This window comes from Somniosus microcephalus, chromosome 25 (assembly GCF_052327205.1).
Source record: "Somniosus microcephalus isolate GS21.2 chromosome 25, FLI_Smic_1.0, whole genome shotgun sequence".
Lineage (NCBI taxonomy): Eukaryota > Metazoa > Chordata > Chondrichthyes > Squaliformes > Somniosidae > Somniosus > Somniosus microcephalus.
Window position 1 is genome coordinate 13,070,297 of NC_141011.1, and position 24,703 is coordinate 13,094,999.

At 46.9% G+C, this 24,703-nt stretch overlaps 1 protein-coding gene across 2 annotated transcripts in view; it reads left to right on the plus strand.

Moving 5' to 3' along the window:
• Positions 1-22,073, plus strand: part of nphp4 (nephronophthisis 4) — a 517,372-nt gene extending 495,299 nt beyond the window's left edge. For both annotated transcript variants that reach the window (XM_085966844.1, XM_085966846.1), the window contains exons 24-28: positions 6,404-6,489; positions 7,315-7,486; positions 8,751-8,930; positions 13,992-14,135; positions 18,199-22,073. In XM_085966844.1, coding sequence (XP_085822970.1) covers positions 6,404-6,489; positions 7,315-7,486; positions 8,751-8,930; positions 13,992-14,135; positions 18,199-18,339 — 723 coding nt within the window. In that variant the 3' untranslated portion in view covers positions 18,340-22,073. The remainder of the gene's footprint in view (positions 1-6,403; positions 6,490-7,314; positions 7,487-8,750; positions 8,931-13,991; positions 14,136-18,198) is intronic.
• The last annotated feature ends 2,630 nt before the right edge of the window (positions 22,074-24,703 follow it).

The window sequence follows — 24,703 nt, forward strand, 5'->3', positions numbered from 1 at the left end:
TGGGTGGGTAATTGGCAAATGAACTTCAATATAGATAAGTGTGAGGTGGTACATTTTGGTAGGAGGAATAGGGAGGCCACATACTCCTTGGAAAATAAGTGTCAAAATGGGGTTCAGGAGCAGAGGGATCTGGTGGTCCAGATACACAAATCACTAAAAGTAGCTGACATGAATCAGTCACTTATGAAATAATACTGAGCGGCCTGCGGGTGGCGCTGTCCAGGGAGAGTATAAATACTCGGGCACGGGCCCAGCTTGCGCAGGACATTCTTAACAGGAACTAGTGAAGGACACAACTAGGCCTCCCATGTTGTAAAACAGTTGATTAAAGCTTTGTTTAACGCTTAGACCAAGTGCCTAGTAGTTTTCTTACGTCAGTAGCGACGCAGGTTAATAAGGCCATAGAAAAGCAAACCGAGCACAAGGGTTCATTTCTAGGGGGATAGAATTGAAAAGCAGAGGAGTTATGCTTAACTTGTATAAAACTTTGTTAGACTACACTTGGAGCACTGTGCACAGTTCTGGTCTCCATATTATAAAAAGGATATAGGGGCACTGGAGAAGGTGCAAAGGAGATTTACTAGGATGACACCAGAACTGAGAGGCTATACCTACAGGCTGGGGCTCTTTTCTCTGAAGAAAGAGAAGACTGAGGGGTGACCTAATAGAGGTCTTTAAGATTATGAAAGGGTTTGATAGGCTAGATGTAGAGAAGATGTTTCCACTTACAGGGGAGAGCAGAACTAGGGGCCATAAACAATGTCCCCTCCAATTTTCTTTGGACCGCGCGGTCCCTTTAACAGGCTGCGTGGCCCATTCAAAATTACGCACTCGTGCGGTTTTTCCACTTAACAGCCGGTGAGCTGGCTACGCAGGAGCTCCAGAGCGTGTGGCCGCGCAGCTTAAAGAAAACATTGGCCATAAATATAAGATAGTCACTAATAAATCCAGTAGGGAATTCAGGAGAAACTTCTTTACCCAGAGAGTGGTGAGAATGTGGAACTCGCTACCACAGGGAGTGGTTGAGGCGACGAGCATTTAAAGGGAAGCTAGATAAACACATGAGGGAGAAAGGAATAGAAGGATGTGTTGATAAGGTTAGATGAAGAAGGGTGGGAGGAGGCTCATGTGGGACATAAACACCAGCATGAACCTGTTGGGCCTGTTTCTGTGCTGTAAATACTATGTAGGATTGTTTGATTCTTGTTAAGTTTGTTCTGTCGAGAAATAAAATGTGCTTGTGACAGGAATTCCTGTTCTCAGGGATTCACCTTATTATGGTCACTCACCGATCCCAGAACTGACCTATTGCTCCTAAATCACATGCTTTTCGAGGTTCTGATGAAGAATTTCACCTGAAATCTTAATATTTCTTCCTCTTTAGATGCTGAATACCCAATTGTGTATTTCCAGGACTTGCAGGTTTTCATTATCTGCCTTCAAAGAGCTGACCATTTTTGTGCACTAGCGTTCTTCGAAAGCTTTTTTTGTTCAGTTGGCAGGCCCATGTTGAGACGATTCTGCTAAAACCTGGCACCATGATCCAAAAAGATCGTCAAGGTGGAACGATGTTTGACTCTCCAGGCTCCTCCTTTCCAACAGTGTTAGTCCCCCTTTAAGGGGATCTCATTGAAGCATACAAAATTATTACAGGGCTTGATAGGGTGGATGCTGGGAGAATGTTTCCCTTGGCTGGGGAGTCTAGAACCAGGGGCCACAGCCTCAGGATAAAGGGTAGGCCATTCAGGACTGAGATGAGAAGAAATTTCTTCACACAGAGGGAGGTGAATCTTTGGAATTCTCTACCCCAGAGGGTTGTGGAGGCTCAGTCATTGGGTATATTCAGAACAGAAGTCGATAGATTTCTGACTAGTAAGGGCATCAAGGGATATGGCGATAGGGCCGGTGAATGGAGTTGAGGCAGAAGATCAGCCATGATCTCACTGAATGGCGGAGCAGGCTCGAAGGGCCAAATGGCCTACTCCTGCTCCTATTTCTTATGTTCTTAAAAAAGCAGAAAATTTACAAAGAACATCATAAGAACTTTCTAACTGTTACACTAAACTGTTCTGGATAATTATTGGTTAGATACCCCTCTCACACTGTTTGCAACCAAATCTGACTCCTCTGGTGGGGGAGTCCAGAACAAAGGGGGCATAACCTTAAAATTTAGAGCTAGGTTGTTCAGGGGTGAAGTCAGGAAGCACTTCTTCACACAAAGGGTAGTTGGAATCTGGAACTCTCTTCCCCCCAAAAGGTTGTTGAGGCTGGGGCTCAGTTGAAAATGTCAAAACTGAGATTGATAGATTTTTGTTAGGCAAGGATATGAAGGGATACGGAACCAAAGCGGGTAAATGGAGTTATGATACAGATCAGCCACGATCTCATTGAATGGTGGAACAGGCTCGAGGGGCTGAATGGCCTACTCCTGTGTTTCAAAATAAGACAAATTAGCTAAGGCAGCTGTTACTTTTATCAGGAATTTATATAAATATTATAGAGACAGTTTTACTCCTGGCAAAGGAGCCTTGTCTGCTGGGAGCACATATCGGGAGAAACAGTATGGACGGAAAGTGGAGCACGCCCATGATTCTCCTGCTATGTGCTCCTAGCAAAAATGAAAATGACTGCAAAATCAGTGATCCATAACGCTGCCCAGTAAACTGTCATTGAAACAGTGCCACCAGAATTCAGTGACCTATAAAGTGAAATTACTGGGTCCATGAGGAATATCGTTTTTTTTTTTAACTTCTCTTTCGTCTTTAGGGCACCAAGAGGTAAAAATAAACAAGGCTGAAAACCTTTCTATATAATTGGTTTTATTGACATTCAGCAATTGTAGAGATAGAACAGCTTATCACGTTAGTCGGTAGTACAGCTCCTTCTGCTTCGCGAGACTGCAGAGTTAATTATTTCCTGAAGTCTTCTTTGAACTGCTCCAATTCTGTCTCCTAGCAATTACTTTTAAAAATGGCTGTTTTTATATCCCTCTTGCTGCTACTAAAACAGTTTGATGGTCTGTTTTTTCCCCCCCTTTCTCTCACGGTTTGAAAAGGTCTGCCTTTGTCATGACTTTCTTGTTTCTCCTTGTCCTTCAAAGTACAGCAAATCTGGCCTTGCATCTTTACTAAGGCTAACACAGCAGTTAGTCTTCAACAGTCTTAAGCAATCATGATACCTTTTGATCTTGGTCAAGCTTCCCAGCATGCCTTCTGAACAGTTCTGTGTTTCTAGTCCATTCTTTTACTTTGAAAAGTCCAAAATCCTTCAATAAAGATGGCAATAGATAGGTTTTGACAGAGACTGAAAGATAAATTAAATAGCATTTGACAGGTATAGGATTAGTCAGTTTTATTTTTGTAGATTGTTTTATATATGAAAGAAAGAAAAGAAAAACTTACATTTATATAACACCTTTCACAGTGTCAGGATGTCCCAAAGCACTTTACAGCTAATTAAGTACTTTCTTGAAGTGTAGTCACTGTTGTAATGTAGGAAACATAGAAGCCAACACAGCAAGCTCCCACAAACAGCACTGTGATAATGACCAGATAATCTGTTTTAGGTGTTGATTGAGGGATAAGTATTGGCCAGGACACCGGGGCGAACTCCCCTGCTCTTCTTTGAATAGTGCCGTGGAATCTTTTACATCCACCTGCGAGAGCAGACGGGGCCTCGGTTTAACGTCTCATCCGAAAGACGGCACCTCCGACAGTGCAGCGGAGGCTCCCCCAGTACTGCACTGGAGTGTCGGCCTAGATGTTGTGCTTAGGTCCCTGGAGTGGGGCTTGAATCCACGGCCTTCTGACTGAGAGGCAAGAGTGTTACCCACTGAGCCACAGCTGACATCATAAAAAGAATGGGGGTAATTTTCACTTTCAATGCCCGGGCAGTAACCCAGCGGAACCGATCGCACACCAGTTGTAGAGCCCACCCGATTTTCACTCCATTGATTTCAATGATTTCACCAGGCGGTGTTGATGAGAATTCCCCCTGTTATTATACACAGTGTGGGAGAACGGCCCCGTGCTCAGTGAGTGTGATTATGTTCACATTATCAGGTGGGATGTTCTAAGTTGTGAACAGCGCAATGTCCTGGAGGCGTTCACATGCTGCATCTCTTTTTCTTAATGAAGGTGATAACGCAACCTCTGCAGTCTGCTGAGAACACAGCGATCAGGCACAGGATCATTCTGTGACAGCGGGATGAAGGGAGGATGTCCATCAGGGATAAATTTGTAAAGACTGATGAAAGGGACAAACATTTAATTAAATTGTAAAACTATAATTCAACAGAGATTCTATTGTAACCTCAAACAAGATAGAATATATACACAGAGAAAGCCTGGTGCGGAGCCAAACCACAGCGATTACACACTTTGAAGGAGGTCTGATAATTATCCAGCTGAATGGATTAACTGTTAAACATGAATATTTAGCTCTGTGCTTGGCTCACTGCTCAGAACATTAATGTGAGCTGCAGAAAAATGACAATTTTTATTTCTCTTTGCTACAAGCTGCCAGGGAGGCCAAAAATAATCGTAGGTCTCTTATCGGCTTCTAAAATATACCAAATAAGGAGCTTTCCAGTAACAACTTCAAAACGTTTTTTGATACTCCAGATGTAATGGTGTCACAAAGTGATCACCTTATTTTGCCTCAGTTCTGCTGAACACGCTGGGGTATGAGTCCCACGATCGCTAGCAGCCCTCCTGTGCCCAGTCTAAGTGGTCCTTCTCGCTGTGTGAGCCTAAACAGTGAGTGTTGGCAGGCTGTTGAACTGTGTAGGGCATCATTGGCAAGCCCAAGTCTGTTCTTGCACGATGTCTGCAAATGTGTATTTTCCAGCATTGAATGCTAAATATCGATTGGGAATAGTTTGATTACCCCACCACCCCCTTCACCACCCAGGGGCAGGAGGATTAGAACCTGCTGGTCTGCATTAATGGTACACTCGGAGGCACCTTTTATGCTAATCCTATTGTATGAACATTGTCACGCAGCAAGGACATGCAGAACACTAACGGTGTCTTCACTGAGATACACTGGCAGCACAAAGCAAGGTCTAAACACCAGCTGCTAGCCCACATACAGCAGGGTGGGAGGAGGCGCGTGTGGAGAATAAACATCAGCAGGGACCAGTTGGGCCGAATGGCCTGTTTCTGTGCTGTAAAATTCCGTGTAATTCAATGAGGCAGTCTATGGTTGTGGAGCGATATCTGCTGGGAAGTGAATTGAGGGATATAGAGACATTTAACAATGCTGGTTGAATCCCCCGGGAAGCCAGGCAGGAAGCTGGTGTTTAGAAGAATGAGAAGGGATCTCATTGAAACTTATAAAATTCTAACAGGACTAGACAGACTAGATGCAGGAAGGATGTTCCCGATGGTGGAGTCCAGAATCAGGGGTCACAGCCTAAAGATAAGGGGTAAGCCATTTAGGACAGAGATGAGGAGGAATTTCTTCACCCAGAGAGTGGTGAACCTGTGGAATTCTCTACCACAAAAGGCAGTTGAGGCCAATTCATTAAATATATTCAAGAAGGAGTTAGATATATTTCTTAAGGCTAAAGAGATCAAGGGATATGGGGAGAAAGCAGGGACAGGGTACTGAATTTGGATGATCAGCCATGATCTCATTAAATGGCGGAGCAGGCTCGAGGGGCCGAATGGCCTACTCCTGCTCCTATCTTCTATGTTTCTAACACATTTGCTGAGGTCCACAGACGATTGAATGACCAGATGAAAATGCTTCAAACTAAATTTGGGTGAGAGGTGATAACACGCTCAGAAATGATTAAGGTTTATGATCTTGTTTGAGTTCTTCAATGAGCTTCTAATAACTTTGAGGCACTCGTTCGGTATGCACCTTACTCAAAGCTGTAAGATTTGATTGGGTGAAAAAGGCAGAAAACACACCTGTTTCTGGAGCTGGGTGCCATTGCCTCTTGAGAGGCCATCGGGCTGCCTCTGGGAGCAGCACGGTTTGCAAAGTAGGGTGCCAAAAGAAACATCAAAGAATTAAAGTGCTAAGGAAGTCCAGTTTTGAATTTTAGCACCAACTACTGATAATATTTACACAAAAGCAAAATACTGCGGATGCTGGAAATCTGAAATAAAAACAGAAAATGCTGGAAATACTCAGCAGGTCAGGCAGCATCTGTAGAGAGAGAAACAGAGTTAATGTTTCAGGTCGATGACCCTTCGTCAGAACTGCTGAGTATTTCCAGCATTTTCTGTTTTTATTACTGATAATATTTGATTGCTGTACTACCTACTGGTGCAGTACCATTAGCCTCAGGCGAGCCCTCAGTATTTCTAATATATTATAGATCTATATTACTGTAATACTTGATTGCCATGTCAATTAACTTTTAACTATCTCGCCATTGTTTCTTTTGCAGGCCCTCTATGAGCCGCAGGATGTTTTCCTGAAAGTGGCGTGTGGCCCCAGTCCAGAGATCAAGAAGTTCTTTGTCATAGTTTATATGTGAGCAACTAATTGAATGTATTCTAACGTACTTGCTTATGAGAATGGGCACCATCTCATCATTGGACTATGTAGCCAGATCTGCTATAACAGCAGTGCTGATTTCTACCCTTTGCACTTGCCTTGGGTAACTGATCTGTGGGCGTACGGTGCAGTTTTAAAACCAAATATCTATGTATATAACAATATGAATCGCATATGATGCCTTCTGACCAGCACACTGCTGGTCTCCAGTATGAAAAGCCGAGGCTTTGAGTAACGCGTCTGTTACTGCTGTTGGAGGTGTGCTTTTGGGGCCGGGTCTCCCAGTGACCCCTTTCTCCCTCCCAGCCCGAGATGGGAGCATTTCGCTCCCGCAGTTTGCTTCATCTGGGAGGGGTTAAAAGGAAGCGATGAATGCTGGAAAACTGAAATAAGATCAGAAAATTCTTGCATTGCAATTGATGAAATGTTCGGCCAATCTTTCTCCCTCAGGTGCTGTTCATCTGCTGTACTTTGCTCTGTCCAGGAGCTTGACTGACAATCACCAACACTCACCTACTGGGAGTCATTTTCCCAAGTACCTGCTGGTAGCGGGAAGCCTCGCTTACTGGCCGCGCATATCGGGAGACCTCGGGCGCACTGCCAGCAGATGCTCAGAAAATTATCCCCTTAGAATCTTGACTAGATTGGGTAACAATTATTGGCATGGTATAAGTGTTTGTTATTTTACTGTAGGCTGATCAAACATTGACCGCACATTGTGCTATTAGAGTTTGATCAAATAAGGGGAGAGGGAAATGCTTATAAACAACCGGGAGAACCTTTTCCTGTTCCATTTTGCAGGGACCCCTGGCTGGCTGTGCCCATCCAGATATGGCAGTTCTACATACACTCCCTCCATCGGATAGACGTCAGCTGTGTGGTCGGGCAGCTAACCCAGCTCTCACTGGTCCTGCGAGGGACACAAACTGTCAGAAAAGTGGCTGCTTACACCTCAAATCCTGAAGAGCTGGAGGTAACTGCAAATTTATTGGCCGATAACTCTAAATCAATTTTAGATATGGTTATCATTTTCAGATCTTTAGGGATATGAGGCCTGGACACAGGGTCTCGCTTGACAGAGCTTGGATTGAAGAAATCAGGCGCAGGGATTTGCCACCCAATTTGTGGCAATCCTCACTTTCTCGCTATTTAAACGATTAGCCAGGAAATCGTGTGAGTTGGAACCGTGTGAGCTGGAACCGTGTGAGCTGGGAATCTGGTGTGCTGACCTCTGCACCAGCGCTACAGTCCTGCAATCTCAGGGCCGGTATATTTAAGCAGCCTCCAACCTCCATCCTGTCCAGTGTGCAAATGGAAGGAGCCCGTTTTGACCAAGAGCTAAGCTAAGTCAGTCGGGCATGACTATTATACTCAGCACCCTTGAGCTAGAGAGAAGCAAATACAATCAGCCTTACCGCAGCTGCGAATTTTGGTGGTGGAGTAAGGACAGGGTGAGATCTGGCAGAGAAATTCACGTTCTAAAAAAGTCCGCAGTTAAGAACGCAAGAACATAAATAGGAGCATGAGTAGGTCATACGGCCCTTCGAGCCTGCTCCGCCATTCAGTAAGATCATGGCTGATCTTTGACCTCAACTCCACTTTTCCGTCCGATCCCCATATCCCTTGATTTCCTTAGAGTCCAATAATCTATCGATTTCAGCCTTGAATATACTCAACGACAGCATCCACAGCCCTCTGGGGTAGAGAATTCCAGAAATTCCTCCTCATTTCAGTCTTTAAAGGCCGACCCCTTATCCTGAGACTGTGACCCCTAGTTCTAGACTCTTCAGCCAGGGGAAACAACCTCTCAGCATCTGCCATGCCAAGCCCTCTCAGAATCTTATATGTTTCAATGAGGTCATCTCCCATTCTTCTAAATTCCAAAGACTTTCGGCCCATTCTACGCAATCTCTCCTCATAGGACAACCCTCTCACCCCAGAAATCAATCTAGTGAACCTTCATCTCAGGAATCAATCTAGTGAACCTTCATCTCAGGAATCAATCTAGTGACACTTGACGAATGGCCACTTGGATGGGGTAGCAGAAACAGCTGGCACCAATGGAACCGTGTCCCATCAAGAATGAGCACCTACATGAGAGTACGGGAAAAAAACCAGAAAGCTGTGTTGTTCGCCTGCTCTGTCTTTGTGAGAATCTTTTCAGATTAATGTTTGGAAATATAACATCATAAACAGAGAGTTGAAAACTGTTTAATATTGTTTTTATTATCACCTAGGTTATACCATCAGATGTCTTCCTACTTCCACCACACGTTGTCAAGGACCTGCACATTAGCCTGCGGCCTGAGAAAGAAGGAGATAGATGTAGCTACCTGAATGTAGTGGATGTAGACTTCCATCAGCTGGTGGCGTCCTGGCTTATCTGCTTAACTTGTAGGCAGCCTATCATCTGTAAGGTAACGAGAGTTTATGCAGTTGCACCTTTATTAGGAACAAATAGGACATTATTCTCTTCATCATTCCACTCTGCTCATAATGAATCTCTTATCATTGAGGCCAACTCTTCTTGCCTATCAGTAACTGGCTGGCTTTAGTTTTCCCTGTTCACCTTTGTCTCCTCTCCTATGATGCCAAGTGTCAGGATTTCTTTGCATCCAAAATTGACACTTTCTCCTTTGCTGCTTCTGCCCCCTTCATCCCCAATACCTCCTTCAGCTCCAATACCTCCTTCATCCCCAATACCTCCTTCAGCTCCAATACCTCCTTCAGCCCCAATACCTCCTTCAGCCCCAATACCTCCTTCAGCCCCAATACCTCCTTCAGCCCCAATACCTCCTTCAGCCCCAATACCCCCTTCATCCCCAATACGTCCTCAGCCCTAAGACCTCCTTCAGCCTCAATACCTCCTTCATCCCCAATACCTCCTTCATCCCCAATACCTCCTTCATCCCCAATACCCCCTTCATCCCCAATACCCCCTTCATCCCCAATACCTCCTTCAGCCCCAATACCTCCTTCATCCCCAATACCTCCTTCATCCCCAATACCTACTTCACCCCCAATACCTCCTTCATCCCCAATACCTCCTTCATCCCCAATACCTCCTTCGTCCCCAATACCTACTTCGTCCCCAATACCTACTTCGTCCCCAATACCTCCTTCATCCCCAATACCTCCTTCATCCCCAATACCTCCTTCGTCCCCAATACCTACTTCGTCCCCAATACCTACTTCGTCCCCAATACCTCCTCAGTCCCAATACCTACTTCATCCCCAATACCTCCTTCATCCCCAATACCTCCTCAGTCCCAATACCTCCTTCATCCCCAATACCTCCTTCATCCCCAATACCTACTTCATCCCCAATACCTCCTTCATCCCCAATACCTACTTCATCCCCAATACCTCCTCAGTCCCAATACCTCCTTCATCCCCAATACCTCCTTCATCCCCAATACCTCCTTCATCCCCAATACCTCCTTCAACCCCAATACCTCCTTCATCCCCAATACCTCCTTCATCCCCAATACCTACTTCATCCCCAATACCTCCTCAGTCCCAATACCTCCTTCATCCCCAATACCTCCTTCAACCCCAATACCTCCTTCATCCCCAATACCTCCTTCATCCCCAATACCTACTTCATCCCCAATACCTCCTCATCCCCAATACCTCCTTCATCCCCAATACCTACTTCATCCCCAATACCTCCTCAGTCCCAATACCTCCTTCATCCCCAATACCTCCTTCATCCCCAATACCTCCTTCAACCCCAATACCTCCTTCATCCCCAATACCTCCTTCATCCCCAATACCTACTTCATCCCCAATACCTCCTCAGTCCCAATACCTCCTTCATCCCCAATACCTCCTTCATCCCCAATACCTCCTTCAACCCCAATACCTCCTTCAGCTCCAATACCTCCTCCGCCCCAATACCTCCTTCAACCCCAATACCTCCTTCATCCCCAATACCTCCTTCATCCCCAATACCTCCTTCATCCCCAATACCTCCTTCATCCCCAATACCTCCTTCAGCCCCAATACCTCCTTCAACCCCAATACCCCCTTCATCCCCAATACCTCCTTCAACCCCAATACCTCCTTCATCCCCAATACCTCCTTCAGCCCCAATACCTCCTCAGCCCCAATACCTCCTTCATCCCCAATACCTCCTTCATCCCCAATACCTCCTTCATCCCCAATACCTCCTTCAGCCCCAATACCTCCTTCAGCCCCAATACCTCCTTCATCCCCAATACCTCCTTCATCCCCAATACCTCCTTCATCCCCAATACCTCCTTCAGCCCCAATACCTCCTTCATCCCCAATACCTCCTTCATCCCCAATACCTCCTTCATCCCCAATACCTCCTTCAGCCCCAATACCTCCTTCATCCCCAATACCTCCTTCATCCCCAATACCTCCTTCATCCCCAATACCTCCTTCATCCCCAATACCTCCTTCAGCCCCAATACCTCCTTCAGCCCCAATACCACCTTCAGCCCCAATACCTCCTCAGCCCCAATACCCCCTTCAGCCCCAATACCCCCTTCAGCCCCAATACCCGCTTCATCCCCAATACCTCCTCAGCCCCAATACCTCCTCAGCCCCAATACCTCCTTCATCCCCAATACCTCCTCAGCCCCAATACCTCCTCAGTCCCAATACCTCCTCAGTCCCAATACCACCTTCAGCCCCAATACCTCCTTCAGCCCCAATACCTCCTTCAGCCCCAATACCTCCTTCAGCCCCAACACCTCCTCAGCCCCAATACCTCCTTCACCCCCAATACCTCCTTCAGCCCCAATACCACCTCAGCCCCAATACCCCCTTCATCCCCAATACCTCCTTCATCCCCAATACCTCCTTCACCCCCAATACCACCTCAGCCCCAATACCTCCTTCATCCCCAATACCTCCTTTAGATCCAATACCTCCTTCAGCCCCAATACCTCCTTCATCCCCAATACCTCCTTCAGCCCCAATACCTCCTTCATCCCCAATACCTCCTTCATCCCCAATACCTCCTTCATCCCCAATACCGCCTTCAGCCCCAATACCGCCTTCAGCCCCAATACCGCCTTCAGCCCCAATACCCCCTTCATCCCCAATACCTCCTTCATCCCCAATACCTCCTTCATCCCCAATACCTCCTTCATCCCCAATACCTCCTCAGCTCCAATACCTCCTTCATCCCCAATACCTCCTTCATCCCCAATACCTCCTTCATCCCCAATACCTCCTTCATCCCCAATACCTCCTCAGCCCCAATACCTCCTTCATCCCCAATACCTCCTTCATCCCCAATACCTCCTCAGCCCCAATACCTCCTTCATCCCCAATACCTCCTTCATCCCCAATACCTCCTCAACCCCAATACCTCCTTCATCCCCAATACCTCCTTCATCCCCAATACCTCCTTCATCCCCAATACCTCCTTCATCCCCAATACCTCCTTCATCCCCAATACCTCCTTCAGCCCCAATACCTCCTTCATCCCCAATACCTCCTTCATCCCCAATACCTCCTCAGCTCCAATACCTCCTTCAACCCCAATACCTCCTTCATCCCCAATACCTCCTCTGTCCCAATACCTCCTTCAACTCCAATACCTCGATGTAACGGCTGAACAGAAGATTCAAAAAGAAATCTTTCTATTGAACTGCCGCCGGCGCATGCTGTTCATTCCTTGAACGCTATGCAGATGTGAAATGTGAATTATGCAAAATGAAATGGAGCTTTAGCAGCCTAAATATAACCTAATGCCATTGGAGGCATTTTGATCAAATTAATTTATGCCAGCGAAAGGCTTCTGCTGCCTATTTGTTTGTGTTGATAAAGCACTGGATTTCTTCAGTCAGGATAAGTGATTCAGTCATAAACTCAATAAAATTTAGAGAGTGAGTTTTGTTCCATAAAGTAAGAGGCAATAGATATCATCAAAGCAAGCCTCCCTTGAACATTGCTGTTAAAATGAATTGCATTGACCCTGGAACTGCTGCAGCTGAGGTTCGCACCTGAACTCACTGTGGTCGGGAGCTCAGGTCTGCAGAGAGGCTACTGCTCAAACCCACTGACAATATATGTGGGTGAGATATGTTGCTTCTCAGGCGAAGCATTCCGCATTGGGGAGCACCCAACACCTTGAGGTAGAAAATAATTTTGGGCAGTTGCGTAAAGCACGGGTATCGCACGGGCCGCCTGTTATAAGCCCCACCCAATATTCAGTTCATTGATTTCAACAGGGCTGACTATCGAGCAGGCATGTAACAGGTGACCGATGCAATACCGCTACTGCCCAAAACCAATTTCTACCCCTTTGGCTCGCTTGCCCATTGGAACTGAGCTTCTTGGACTGCCCTGATGCCTCAGTTGTTAAATGCACTGACTAATGTGGCACTGAGCTCTGCTGCGCAGGAAAAGGTTTCAGCTTCACTGTAAGGGCTGGATTTTCATTCAGGAGTCGGGTTGGAGGCGGGACTACAACTCCACGCGATTTTAACTTGATTGACCTTGTAGAGCCCACCCAGCAGGCTCAGCAGGCCAATTAAGGGCCACCCGGCAACAGGTGACGTCACAGACTGAAATTTCATCTCTCAAGACGTTTTGACAGATGAAATATCAGTGTTTCACAGCTGTTTGAAGCTGTCAAACACTGACAGTCTTACTTCTAACCTGAGTCCTTCTCCACAGACTCAGTTAGAAATCGCTCCTGCACAGAAAGCTGCAGGCTGTCACTTTTGACAGTTTGCAGCCATTCTGCTTTCTGTGCCGGTGAGATGAGGGACTCCCCGAACCTAAAGGAAGGAAGGCTGAAAAAGTAAGAAAATGTATGTAAAACTTATTTAATCACTTTTGACACACCAAACACACGTACCTTTGCATTCATGCACACATCACTCACCTGAACACCGACATCTCAACCCCTCTAAGTCCTTCAACCCGACGGCCCGACTCCTCCAACTTGGCGTGGTTTGGAGCCGGCGGGAATCCCACAGTTCAAGCTTAAAAATAGGGATTAGGCTAAAAACTGCCAATTAACTACCTGTTAACAGGCAGTTAATTGGCACTAATCCCTACCCGCCTCCTTTGAAACTAGCATGGAGGCGGGTTGGGGGCGGGAAGGTGTCGGGACCCCCGATTGCCTCCAATCCCAATTCCACGGCACACTGAAAATTGAGCCCTAAAGTTCCATACAGACCAGGGAGGTGTGAGGTTCAACCCCTGCTTTGTGCTATGTTTGCCCATCTGAGCTGAAGCAGTGATTGACCTCCGTGTCCCCGTGCTCTCCGTGAGAGAAAAATGGACCAGCGTGTGTGATATGAGGGGTGGGGGGGAAAGTAATGAGCCTCATGTTAGCTGATGGGCGAGTAATGGAGATAGTCTTCAATCTCCTCCTTTGTACTTCTGATGTGGGAATGTTGACAAGCATGGGGGTAAAGAAATAGGGTGACCATACTGACCTTTCTGGCTTCTCTCTGCAGTTTGTAGTAATGCTCTTTCTTTTTTTAAAGGCTTTTGAGATCTCTATTCCTATCGGAGAAGGGAAAGGTAGCAACAAGCGCATCAGTTACACCAATCCCTACCCTACCAAGCGAGTGTACTTCCTACGAACCAATCGGCCTGATTTACTCCAATACAAAGAAGATTCTTTTGAGGTAAGTGCTGTACATAATTCAATTTAACAGACTTTTTTTTGTGTTTCCTACAAGGTTAGGTAGAAATATTAAAAAGTAATTCTTTCAGGAAAAAATATGAAATAACACCAGGAATTGTTTCTTTATGAAGTAGTTTTGCCTGCGTTTTGAAGGCAGTGTGCCCAGAGTTGTACACAGTATTCCATCTGTGACCTTACAGTGCATAGGTCGTACCACACCGGGAGTACTGTACTCAAATCTGGTCATCGACCACACACAGGACGTATATGTTGTGAAGTGGATGTGAAGGAGAGCCACAAGATGAAGGGAATGAGCTATGAGGGAAGATTAGAGAACCCTAAGTTCTACAGTTCAGAGGGAAGGTTGAGAAAGAGGATCGCGTCAAGGTAAATTGTATTTGGAGCAGCGGAATTGAGTTGTTAGATGATAAAAGGCCAAAGTCCATCTAGTTCGCGTTCTACCACCTTGGTACAGGAAACTTTCTGGTATCCGGCACGGACGGGACCGACGTGGTGCCGGTTCATCAACAATTCCGGATAACCAAACGCTATAGTAAAAGATACGGAGCTCAGAACTCCGTATAAAGCAACAAACCCAACAGCTTCAAAACAATCGGCACAAGTTGCAAGCGTCTCTGTAGCTTAGCAACAGCTTCAGCTACACCCTTGCACAGCAACAAATGGAGTAAAAAAAGTAATAAAGGTAAAAAAAGTTACCTGAACTGACTCCGGAATTTTGCCGGTGGATAGAGCGTTCCGGTTATTTAGGGGCCGGTTAATCGAAAGTTTCCTGTAGTTGCTTTTTACAACGATAATGGAGTTGTTGACTAATCATAGCAATCAATCACTATCAATTAGTCTACAACAGACCCAGGCATGACACGAGAAGAACCCCCATGTTGGAGAGCTTTGGGAACCATAGGTCCAAAGGCCTAGAAACTGGGCTACTTACTGCCACCCGTTCCGCTATCCTGGCGAATAATGGCGGCTGCCACTCTAGCACCCATCTCTGGCGCGGGACTCGGTGGCTGCCATTTTGGTGAGGGCCTTAGCGCTGCAGATAGCGGGACGTCAGTCACTGTGCAATGCCAACTTGATGCCACGTCTGCGAACTTCGACCTTTGCGCTGAGATCAGCGCTGGATACTAAGCTCACTCTGAAAAGCGAGCATTCAGCAGACTGACAGTCACTGTCAGCTCTTAAAGGGACACACACGTCTTTCAGGTAAGTTTGCATTTAAGATTTTAGACTGGACTTTTTTTATTTTATTGAACTAGTGACTTGGTGCAATACATGTTAAAAAGTTTTTTAAGTGCGCAAGGAGCAAAAAGAGTGCTGCTGGACGTTTGCAAGGCCTCGGCTGGTAAAGGAAGGCCTCTGAGAAGACAGAAAATGTTAGAAATACTCAGCAGATCAGGCAACATCTGTGGGGAGAGAAACAGTTCACGTCTCAGGTTGAGATGCTGCCTGACCTGCTGAGTATCTCCAGCACTTTCTGCTTTTTTCAGATTTCCAGCATCCGCGCGCAGAAGAGGAAGGCGCAGAAGAGGAGGAAGCAGAAGGAAGGATGCAACCCAGACAGCCCCTTTCTGGCCAGGATATCCGGGATGGAATCATTCGCCTGCGGTACCAGTGACCACAACCCCAATTCCCCTTTCAACAGTAGCCCCACACCTTACCTTTCCTCTGTTACTGACCATCACAGCGTCCTCTTGGCCATGATGCTGAAATAAAAGCCACCACAAAGCAAACTTTCCAATTCAACTTTATACATCTATTTATCCAATATGACATCAAGAAATCAACTCATCACCCGTATGCATTCTCTTAGTGACTGTCTTGTGTGTACCTATGCCTATCTTACTGATGTCATGCAGTGCTACCCCAGTAGCCGCAGCATGGCTGGTGGAGGGCTGCTGACTTTCAGTGAGGGTCACTGCAAATGGCCTTGCTGGTCGACCCTAAGGAGCTGGTGGCTGGGAGTGTGAAATCGAATGACGGTGTTTCTACTTTTCCTTCACTCTCCTCTCCCTCTTCTTGGTCACCCACTTGCTGGGCAGGCTGCATTTCTTAAGTGTGTGAAAAGAGGAATGCACAAGGGTGGAGCCTTCCCTGGCTTGCTGAGCCATTTGTGTTAGTGCTGAAGCAATTTTCCCATTTTATTTTTAGGCAGTTGAGCTGTAAGGGCTAAAAACTGCCGATTTTTACATGATTTTTATTTTTTCACTTCAGAAGGCAGTTCCCCTTTAAGAGACCGAAGTGCTTTCAGAAATGATAGCCTCGTTTTTCAGAGCAGACTGTTCTGACTGCAATGATGCTACGGCCACGCTACATTGGGGCCACCTGCCAGGACAAACGCCACCAGGACAGCGTTACACAGTGAATTGAGCGCCCCAGTGCCAATTTTTCGGTCCTGCCAGCGCCACCACTTTCAGCCCGCGGTGGCACCGGTAGGATTTTAGTGTTGTCGAATTTTTAGCCCCTCGTCACCTTTTTTCTGCCTAGCATGTTACGCTTACCACATGTCATGTCTCAAATTACTCTTGTACTGTACTGTACTCCAAAATATTATTTTCTGAAAGAAATCTATCTAATTTATATTTGAATGAATCAGTACTAACTGCTTCCACCCTTTCCCTATGGAGCCTGATCCATAGATTGATCATCGCTCACTGAAATAATGTTCCCGCAGATCAGTTTTGAATTTACTCCCTTCAAGCACAGGCCGTGTCCTCGGGTTTTACTGTTCTAGACAAGGTATTATGTGTCAGCTTGGCTCAGTTGGTAGCACTCTTGCCCCTGAGGCTGTGGGTTCAAACCCACCCTCAAGCACTGGAGCACAGAATCTAGGCGCAGTACTGAAGTTCAGTCTTTTGGATGAGTCATTAAAACTCCATCTGCCTGCGCAAGTGGATATAAAAGACCCCATGGCAGCATTTAGAGAAGAGCAGCGGGTTTTCAAATGTTCTGGCCAATATTCGTTCCTCAGTCTACACCACCGAAAACAGATTAACTGCTCATTTGTTCATTCATTTGCTGTTTGTGGGACCTTGCGGTATGCAAACTGGTTGCCACATTTACCTGCATAACATAACATTTAAAAAATACACCACTGGTTGTAACGTGTTTGGCATGTCCTGAGGGAGCACGGTATAAATTCCTTCTTTCTATAAATAAAGTAAACCCAGATTATTACTTCCCAAGTAAATCAGGGTAGTAGGACCAAAGTTACAAATTAAAATTGTTGCAAAGTAAATTTGGAACAGATTCTAATAAAAACTTAAAATAACAGCATTTTCCAGCATTTTCTGTTGTTATTTCAGATTTCCAGCATCCGCAGTATTTTGCTATTGTACTAATAAAAACTTCTTTGTTTAACTTAATATTTAGAATAATCTTCCAGACGAGGCAGTAGAAAGGAATTAGGGATGTTCAAAATACTGGAAATGTTAGGGTGCTAGAAGATGAACTTTAATGGGCCAAATGGCCTCTTTTCATCCTTGTCTGTTCTTAGGAGAGTTATACAGGGCTAACTAAGATGATCTGTATTAATATTCAAGTACTGGCTGAACTCAGCACAGAGGCAAACAGATGACTAAAAAGCCAATTAAAATATTGGATGACTGCATCCAACCAACATGCAGTATCAGGGCTGAGGGGTGTTGGGGCAGAACATGTAAACGTGACCTGGGAGTGCTGGGTGTCAACACTGGCCGCCTGAAGTGGAATGAGTTTCATTCTGCGGCACCAACATCCCTCAGCTTGATGAGCACAGAAGTCACTGGGGTAGCATTTCCACGCAGATTCCCCAGCCTCCCGCTGCAACCTTGAAAGATTGACGGAAAGCCCCGGGAAACGACGGGGAACGGCATTTGAGGCCGTTTCTCCAGGTTTGCACTGACTCGGGATTTGGGAAGAGCCTCTGCAGAAATTCCAGGCGATTCATTTTTAAATTGTGTTTTAACTGCATAAGCCTGTCTCTAATATATTGTCGTGAACTCTGATTGTCATGTTCCTGAGTACAGAACTGGAATATTTTTTCACAAACTCTTAATTTGTTTCAGCTTGAAGGTGGTGAGACTTACCATATAGGCCTGCGGTTTGCACCAGGCCAGAATCCCGGAGTGGAGGAAATCCTGATTTTAATTAATGACCAGGCCGAAAAGAATGAAGCAACTTATTGTGTGAAAATTACATACCAATAAAACCATACTTTAGTGCCTGATACCCCGGCGTGTGTGAAGTGACTGCATTTTGAAGGAGACAAAACCCTTTTTCTCAGCCTCCACAAGCTCACTGGAAGAACCGTCACTTTGAAAGCTGGTGTGCACACCCCGGAGTGTCAGTGGAAAACTTCTTGGCTAAGGCGCGACTGCTGCACAGGACAAGGTTTCAGCTCCACTTTAAAGTTCCATAAAGGTGACTGCTACTTGCCAGGCTAGTGCTCTGCTTCAGATTGGATATCATGATTGGTATTATATCACGGGTCCCAATCATTCCATTCACACTTCAATCTTCAGCTCCAATCCCAAAATGTTTTTCCCCAAAATCCCAAAAGGTCTTGCCCCTTAAGCGGTGCTAGAGATGGATCGTCTCGGAGCTTCAAGCATCATCCATCACTAAGACTGCTTCCATAACGTTGCCTACCTCCGCCCTAGCTCGCTCCCACCAACACTGAAAGCCTTATCTACATTTTCGTTACCTCGAGATTCTCCTCCTCCAACACCCTCCTCACCGGTCTCCCAAGCTCCACCCTAGACATACTCCAATTCATTCAGAACGCCACCATCCACCTCCTGTCCTGCACTAAGTCCCTCTCACTCACCAGCAGTCTTCACCAACCCCCACTGGCTTCCAGTTCCCAACGCATTAAATTTAAAATTCTTGTCCTCATGCCAAACCTCTCCATGGCCTCACCTCACCTGACCTCTTCAACCTCTACAGCCTGATGTCTCAGTTCATGCCCTACAGTCTTTCATCTGTTGCCTTTGTGTGTCTTCCTGTCCAAAGCTCCTCACTCGATGGTGGAGCCAGCACCTGTATTGACCCTGTACTCTGAAACTCCGCCCCTAAACCCCTCTGCTTTGCTCCTCCTTGCCCTGCTTTTAAAGGCCTCTTCAGAACCTGCCATCGCTTAACTCTTCGAATTCTTCTACTGCTACTTGGTCCGTGCTCTCGTCTGCGAATCACCTCAGGACATTTTATTCTGTTAAAGACACTCGACAAATACAAGCTGTTGGTCCTTGCCAATGGTTTATTTAAACAAACAAAAGGCAGAACATTCTACTGGCAGAAGGAACATCACAGAAATCACAGAAACCCCACAGTGCAGATAGAGGCCATTTCGGCCCATCGAGCCTGCACCGACACACATCCCACCCAATCCCCGTAACCCCTACACCAACACATATCCCCATTTAATCCCCCTAACACTAAGGGTCAATTTATCATAGCCAATCAACCTAACCCGCACATCTTTGGACATGATCAACAACACTTCGCCATCTCGCCTTAAAGTGAAGGTTCTTGCCAGTCCTCTCACCTCCACACAGACTGCTCCTGCTGGACCTCTCACTCCACACAGGCTGCTCCCGCTGTACTCACCTCCACACAGACTGCTCCTGCTGGAACTCACTCCCACACAGGCTGCTCCTGCTGTACTCACAGACTGCTCCTGCTGGGCCTCTCACTCCCACACAGGCTGCTCCTGCTGTATTCACCTCCACACAGACTGCTCCTGCTGGACCTCTCACTCCACACAGGCTGCTCCTGCTGTACTCACCTCCTCACAGACTGCTCCTGCTGGAACTCACCCCCACACAGGCTGCACCTGCTGGAACTCACTCCACACAGACTGCTCCTGCTGGAACTCACTCCCACACAGACTGCACCTGCTGGAACTCACCTCCACACAGACTGCACCTGCTGGAACTCACCTCCACACAGACTGCTCCTGCTGGAACTCACCCCCACACAGACTGCACCTGCTGGAACTCACCCCCACACAGGCTGCTCCTGCTGGAACTCACCTCCACACAGACTGCTCCTGCTGGAACTCACCCCCACACAGACTGCTCCTGCTGGAACTCACTCCCACACAGACTGCTCCTGCTGGAACTCACTCCACACAGACTGCTCCTGCTGGAACTCACCCCCACACAGACTGCACCTGCTGGAACTCACCCCCACACAGACTGCACCTGCTGGAACTCACTCCACACAGACTGCTCCTGCTGGAACTCACCCCCACACAGACTGCTCCTGCTGGAACTCACCCCCACACAGACTGCACCTGCTGGAACTCACCCCCACACAGGCTGCACCTGCTGGGCCTCTCACTCCACACAGACTGCTCCTGCTGGACCTCTCACTCCACACAGACTGCTCCTGCTGGACCTCTCACTCCACACAGACTGCTCCTGCTGGGCCTCTCACTCCACACAGACTGCTCCTGCTGGGCCTCTCACTCCACACAGACTGCTCCTGCTGGGCCTCTCACCCCACACAGACTGCTCCTGCTGGAACTCACCCCACACAGACTGCTCCTGCTGGACCTCTCATTCCACACAGACTGCTCCTGCTGGGCCTCTCACCCCACACAGACTGCTCCTGCTGGAACTCACCCCACACAGACTGCTCCTGCTGGACCTCTCACTCCACACAGACTGCACCTGCTGGTGCCCTCACCTCTGGTTAATGTTCCTTTTTCACTTAATTGGTAGCTGGCACTATTCACAGCAGCTAAGTCCACATTCATGTTGAGCTTTGAGAAGCTGTTTGCTTGTCTGGATTCTGACACCACTGAAATAAGCGATGAGTGTGACGATGCAGATTTTTAGTTTATCTCACTCAACCTCTTCAGATAGGGTGACAATACGGAAATGACATGCTAACAAGATTGGCCATTTGATGGTTGGAGGTTTAGCCAATGTTATCAGAGAAAAAGGAAACTTATTTCCGACTAAAACCTGTAACTGGGCCAATTGGGAGATGCTGCTGAAACAGTAGCATCCCAAGAAGCCTGGAACCCCCAAATGCAGAATTCAATAGGGTCCAGTGGCCCATTGAATGGGGCTGCTGATAATTTCACTCTGCTTTTGGTGTGTAGACTTACAGGCAGTGTCCACACTGACAGTCAGGGTCTGTATTGACAGGATTGTCCACACTGACAGGCACTGACCACACTGACAGGAAGTGTCCATATTGACGGGCACTGACCACACTGATGGGCACTGACCACGCTGACGGGCACTGACCACGCTGACGGGCACTGACCACGCTGACGGGCACTGACCACATGGACGGGCACTGACCACGCTGATGGGCACTGACCACGCTGACGGGCACTGACCACGCTGACGGGCACTGATCACACTGACGGGCACTGACCACACTGACAGGAGGTGTCCATATTGACAGGATTGTCCACATTGACAGGCGGTGTCCGTGTCAACAGTCGGTTAATCAGATATTAGCCCAGAAACACACAAAGGCACAACGTTAATGAAAAAGATAATTGTTTGTGTGGAGAAAAATATTTGACTCCTTAAACTATTGTTTTTAATATTGTGCCTGTGTGTGTTTTCTAGAAGGTACAATCATCTCAGTAGTAACACACTGCTGGCATGAGTAGTAACACACTGCTGGCATGAGTGTATCACAGGAACCCCTGTGGCCAGGTCCCAGCCTGTGAATTTACAGTTGAATCTCTCTGGATAATTAGACCATTTTTGTTATGAATAAACTGTACAAAATATATTTTTTACAAAGAGAATATGCCAATTCACTACAATCAAACTGGGGCGTGTACAAAATTTTACAGTGTTATTTGTATTAATTTATTTCTTTTATATTTCAATGTTTTGTTACTGATTAGCACTTTATGCAAATCTCTTATTTTCATGTAATCTTTGAAAGAATAAAATCAATCTTGTTTACTGATGTGTGTCCATTTTATTCTAGGAAGGCAGGAAACGACATAGTGGTAATGTCACTGGGCTAGTAATCCAGAGGCCTGGACTAATGATCCCGAGACATGAGTTCAAATCCCACCACGGCAGCGGGGGAATTTAAATTCAGTTAATTAATAAATCTGGAATAAAAGCTAGTATCAGTAATGGTGACCATGAAACTATCGGATTGTCGTAAAAAACCACCTGGTTCACTAATGTCCTTTAGAGAAGGAAATCTGCCGTCCTTACCCGGTCTGGCCGATATATGACTCCAGACTCACAGCAATGTGGTTGACTCTTAACTGCCCTCTGAAATGGCCGAGCAAGTCACTCAATTGTACACAACCGCTACGAAAAAGAATAATAAGAATAAAACCAGACGGACCACCCGACAAGGATGTAATTGCTTTGGAGAGGGTGCAGAGAAGATTCACCAGGATGTTACCTGGGATGGAGCGCCTCAGCTATGAAGAAAGACTAAACAGGCTGGGGTTGTTTTCATTGGAGCAAAGAAGGCTGAGGGGGGACCTGATTGAGGTGTACAAAATGATGAGGGGCATAGATAGGGTAGATAAAGAGGAACTTTTCCCCTTAGTAGGGGGGTCAATAACAAGGGGGCACAGATTCAAGGTAAGGGGCAGGAGATTTAGAGGGGATTTGAGGAGGAACTTTTTCACCCAGAGGGTGGTTGGAATCTGGAACTCTCTGCCTGAAAGGGTGGTAGAGGCAGGAACCCTCACAACATTCAAGAAGCATTTGGATGAGCACTTGAAATGCCATTGCATACAAGGCTATGGACCAAATGCTGGAAAATGGGATTAGACTGGACAGGGATTGATGGACGGCGCAGACATGATGGGCCGAAGGGCCTCTTTCTGTGCTGTAAAACTCTATGACTCTATGACCTCGGCACCAACTTCGTACATGACAACGGCTCACCCAGCCCAGTTAACCCTGCAAAGTCCTCCTCACTAACATCTGGGAACTTGTGCCAACATTTGGGAGAGCTGTCCCACAGACTAGTCAATTAACAGCCTGACATAGTCATACTCTCAGAATCATATCTTTCAACCAATGTCTCAGATTCCTCCATCACCATCCTTGGGTATGTCCAGACCCACCAAAGGTGGCGGCACAGTGGTATACAGTCGGGAGGGAGTGGCCCTGGGAGTCCTCAATATTGACTCCAGACCCCATGAAGTCTCATGGCTTCAGGTCAAGCATAGGCAAGGAAACCTCCACCAAGGAAATTTACCACCAACTGCCCTCCCTCAGCTAATGAATCAGTACTCCTCCATGTTGAACACCACTTGGAAGAAGCACTGAGGGTAACAAGGGCACAGAATATACTCTGGGTGGGGGACGTCAATGTCCATCACCAAGAGTGGCTCGGTGGCCCCACTCCTGAAGGACATAGCTGCCAGACTGGGCCTGCGACAGGTGGTGAGAGAACCAACACGAGGGGAAAAACCTATTTGATCTCGTCCTCACCAATCTACCTGTCGCAGATGCATCTGTCCATGACAGTATTGGTAGCAGTGACCACTGCACAGTCCTTGTGGAGACGAAGTCCTGTCTTCAGACTGAGGACACCCTCCATCATGTTGTGTGACACTACCACCGTGCTAAATGGGATAGATTCAGAACAGATCTAGCAGCTCAAAACTGGCCAATCCATGAGGCGCTGTGGGCCATCAGCAGCAGCAGAATTGTATTCCACCACAATCTGTAACCTCATGGCCCGGCATATCCCTCACTCTACCATTACCATCAAGCCAGGTGCCCAACCCTGCTTCAATGAGGGGTGCAGAAGAGCATGTCAGGAGCAGCACCAGGCGTACCTAAAAATGAGGTGTCAACCTGAGGAAGCTGCAACACAGGACTACATGCATGCTAAAAAGCAGAAGCAGCATTCTATAGACAAAGCTAAGTGATCCACAATTAACAGATCAGATCAAAGTTCTGCAGTCCTACCAGATCCAGTCATGAATAGTGGTGGACCATTAAACAACTAACAGGAGGAGAAGGCTCCAGGAATATCCCCATCCTCAATGATGGTGGAGCCCAGCACGCGAGTGCAAAAGACAAGGCTGAAGTGTTTGCAACCATCTTCAACCAGAAGTGCCGAGTGGATGATCCATATCGGCCTACTCCTGAGGTTCCTACCTTCACAGAAGCCAGTCTTCAGCCAATTCGATTCACTCCACGTGATATCAAGAAATGGTTGAGCGCACTGGATACAGCAAAGGCTATGGGCCCCGACAACGTCCCGGCTATCGTGCTGAAAACTTGTGCTCCAGAACTAGCCGCGCCTCTAGCCAAGCTATTCCAGCACAGCTACAACACTGGCATCTATCCGACATGGCCAGGTATGACCTGTCCACAAATCCAATCCAGCCAATTACCGCCCCATCAGTCTACTCTCAATCATCAGCAAAGTGATGGAAGGTGTTGCCGACAGTACTATCAAGCGACACTTACTCACAAATAACCTGCTCACTGATGCTCAGTTTGGGTTCCGCCAAGACCACTTGGCTCCAGACCTCATTACAGCCTTGGTCCAAACATAGACAAAAGAGCTGAATTCCAGAGGTGAGGTGAGAGTGACTGCCCTTGA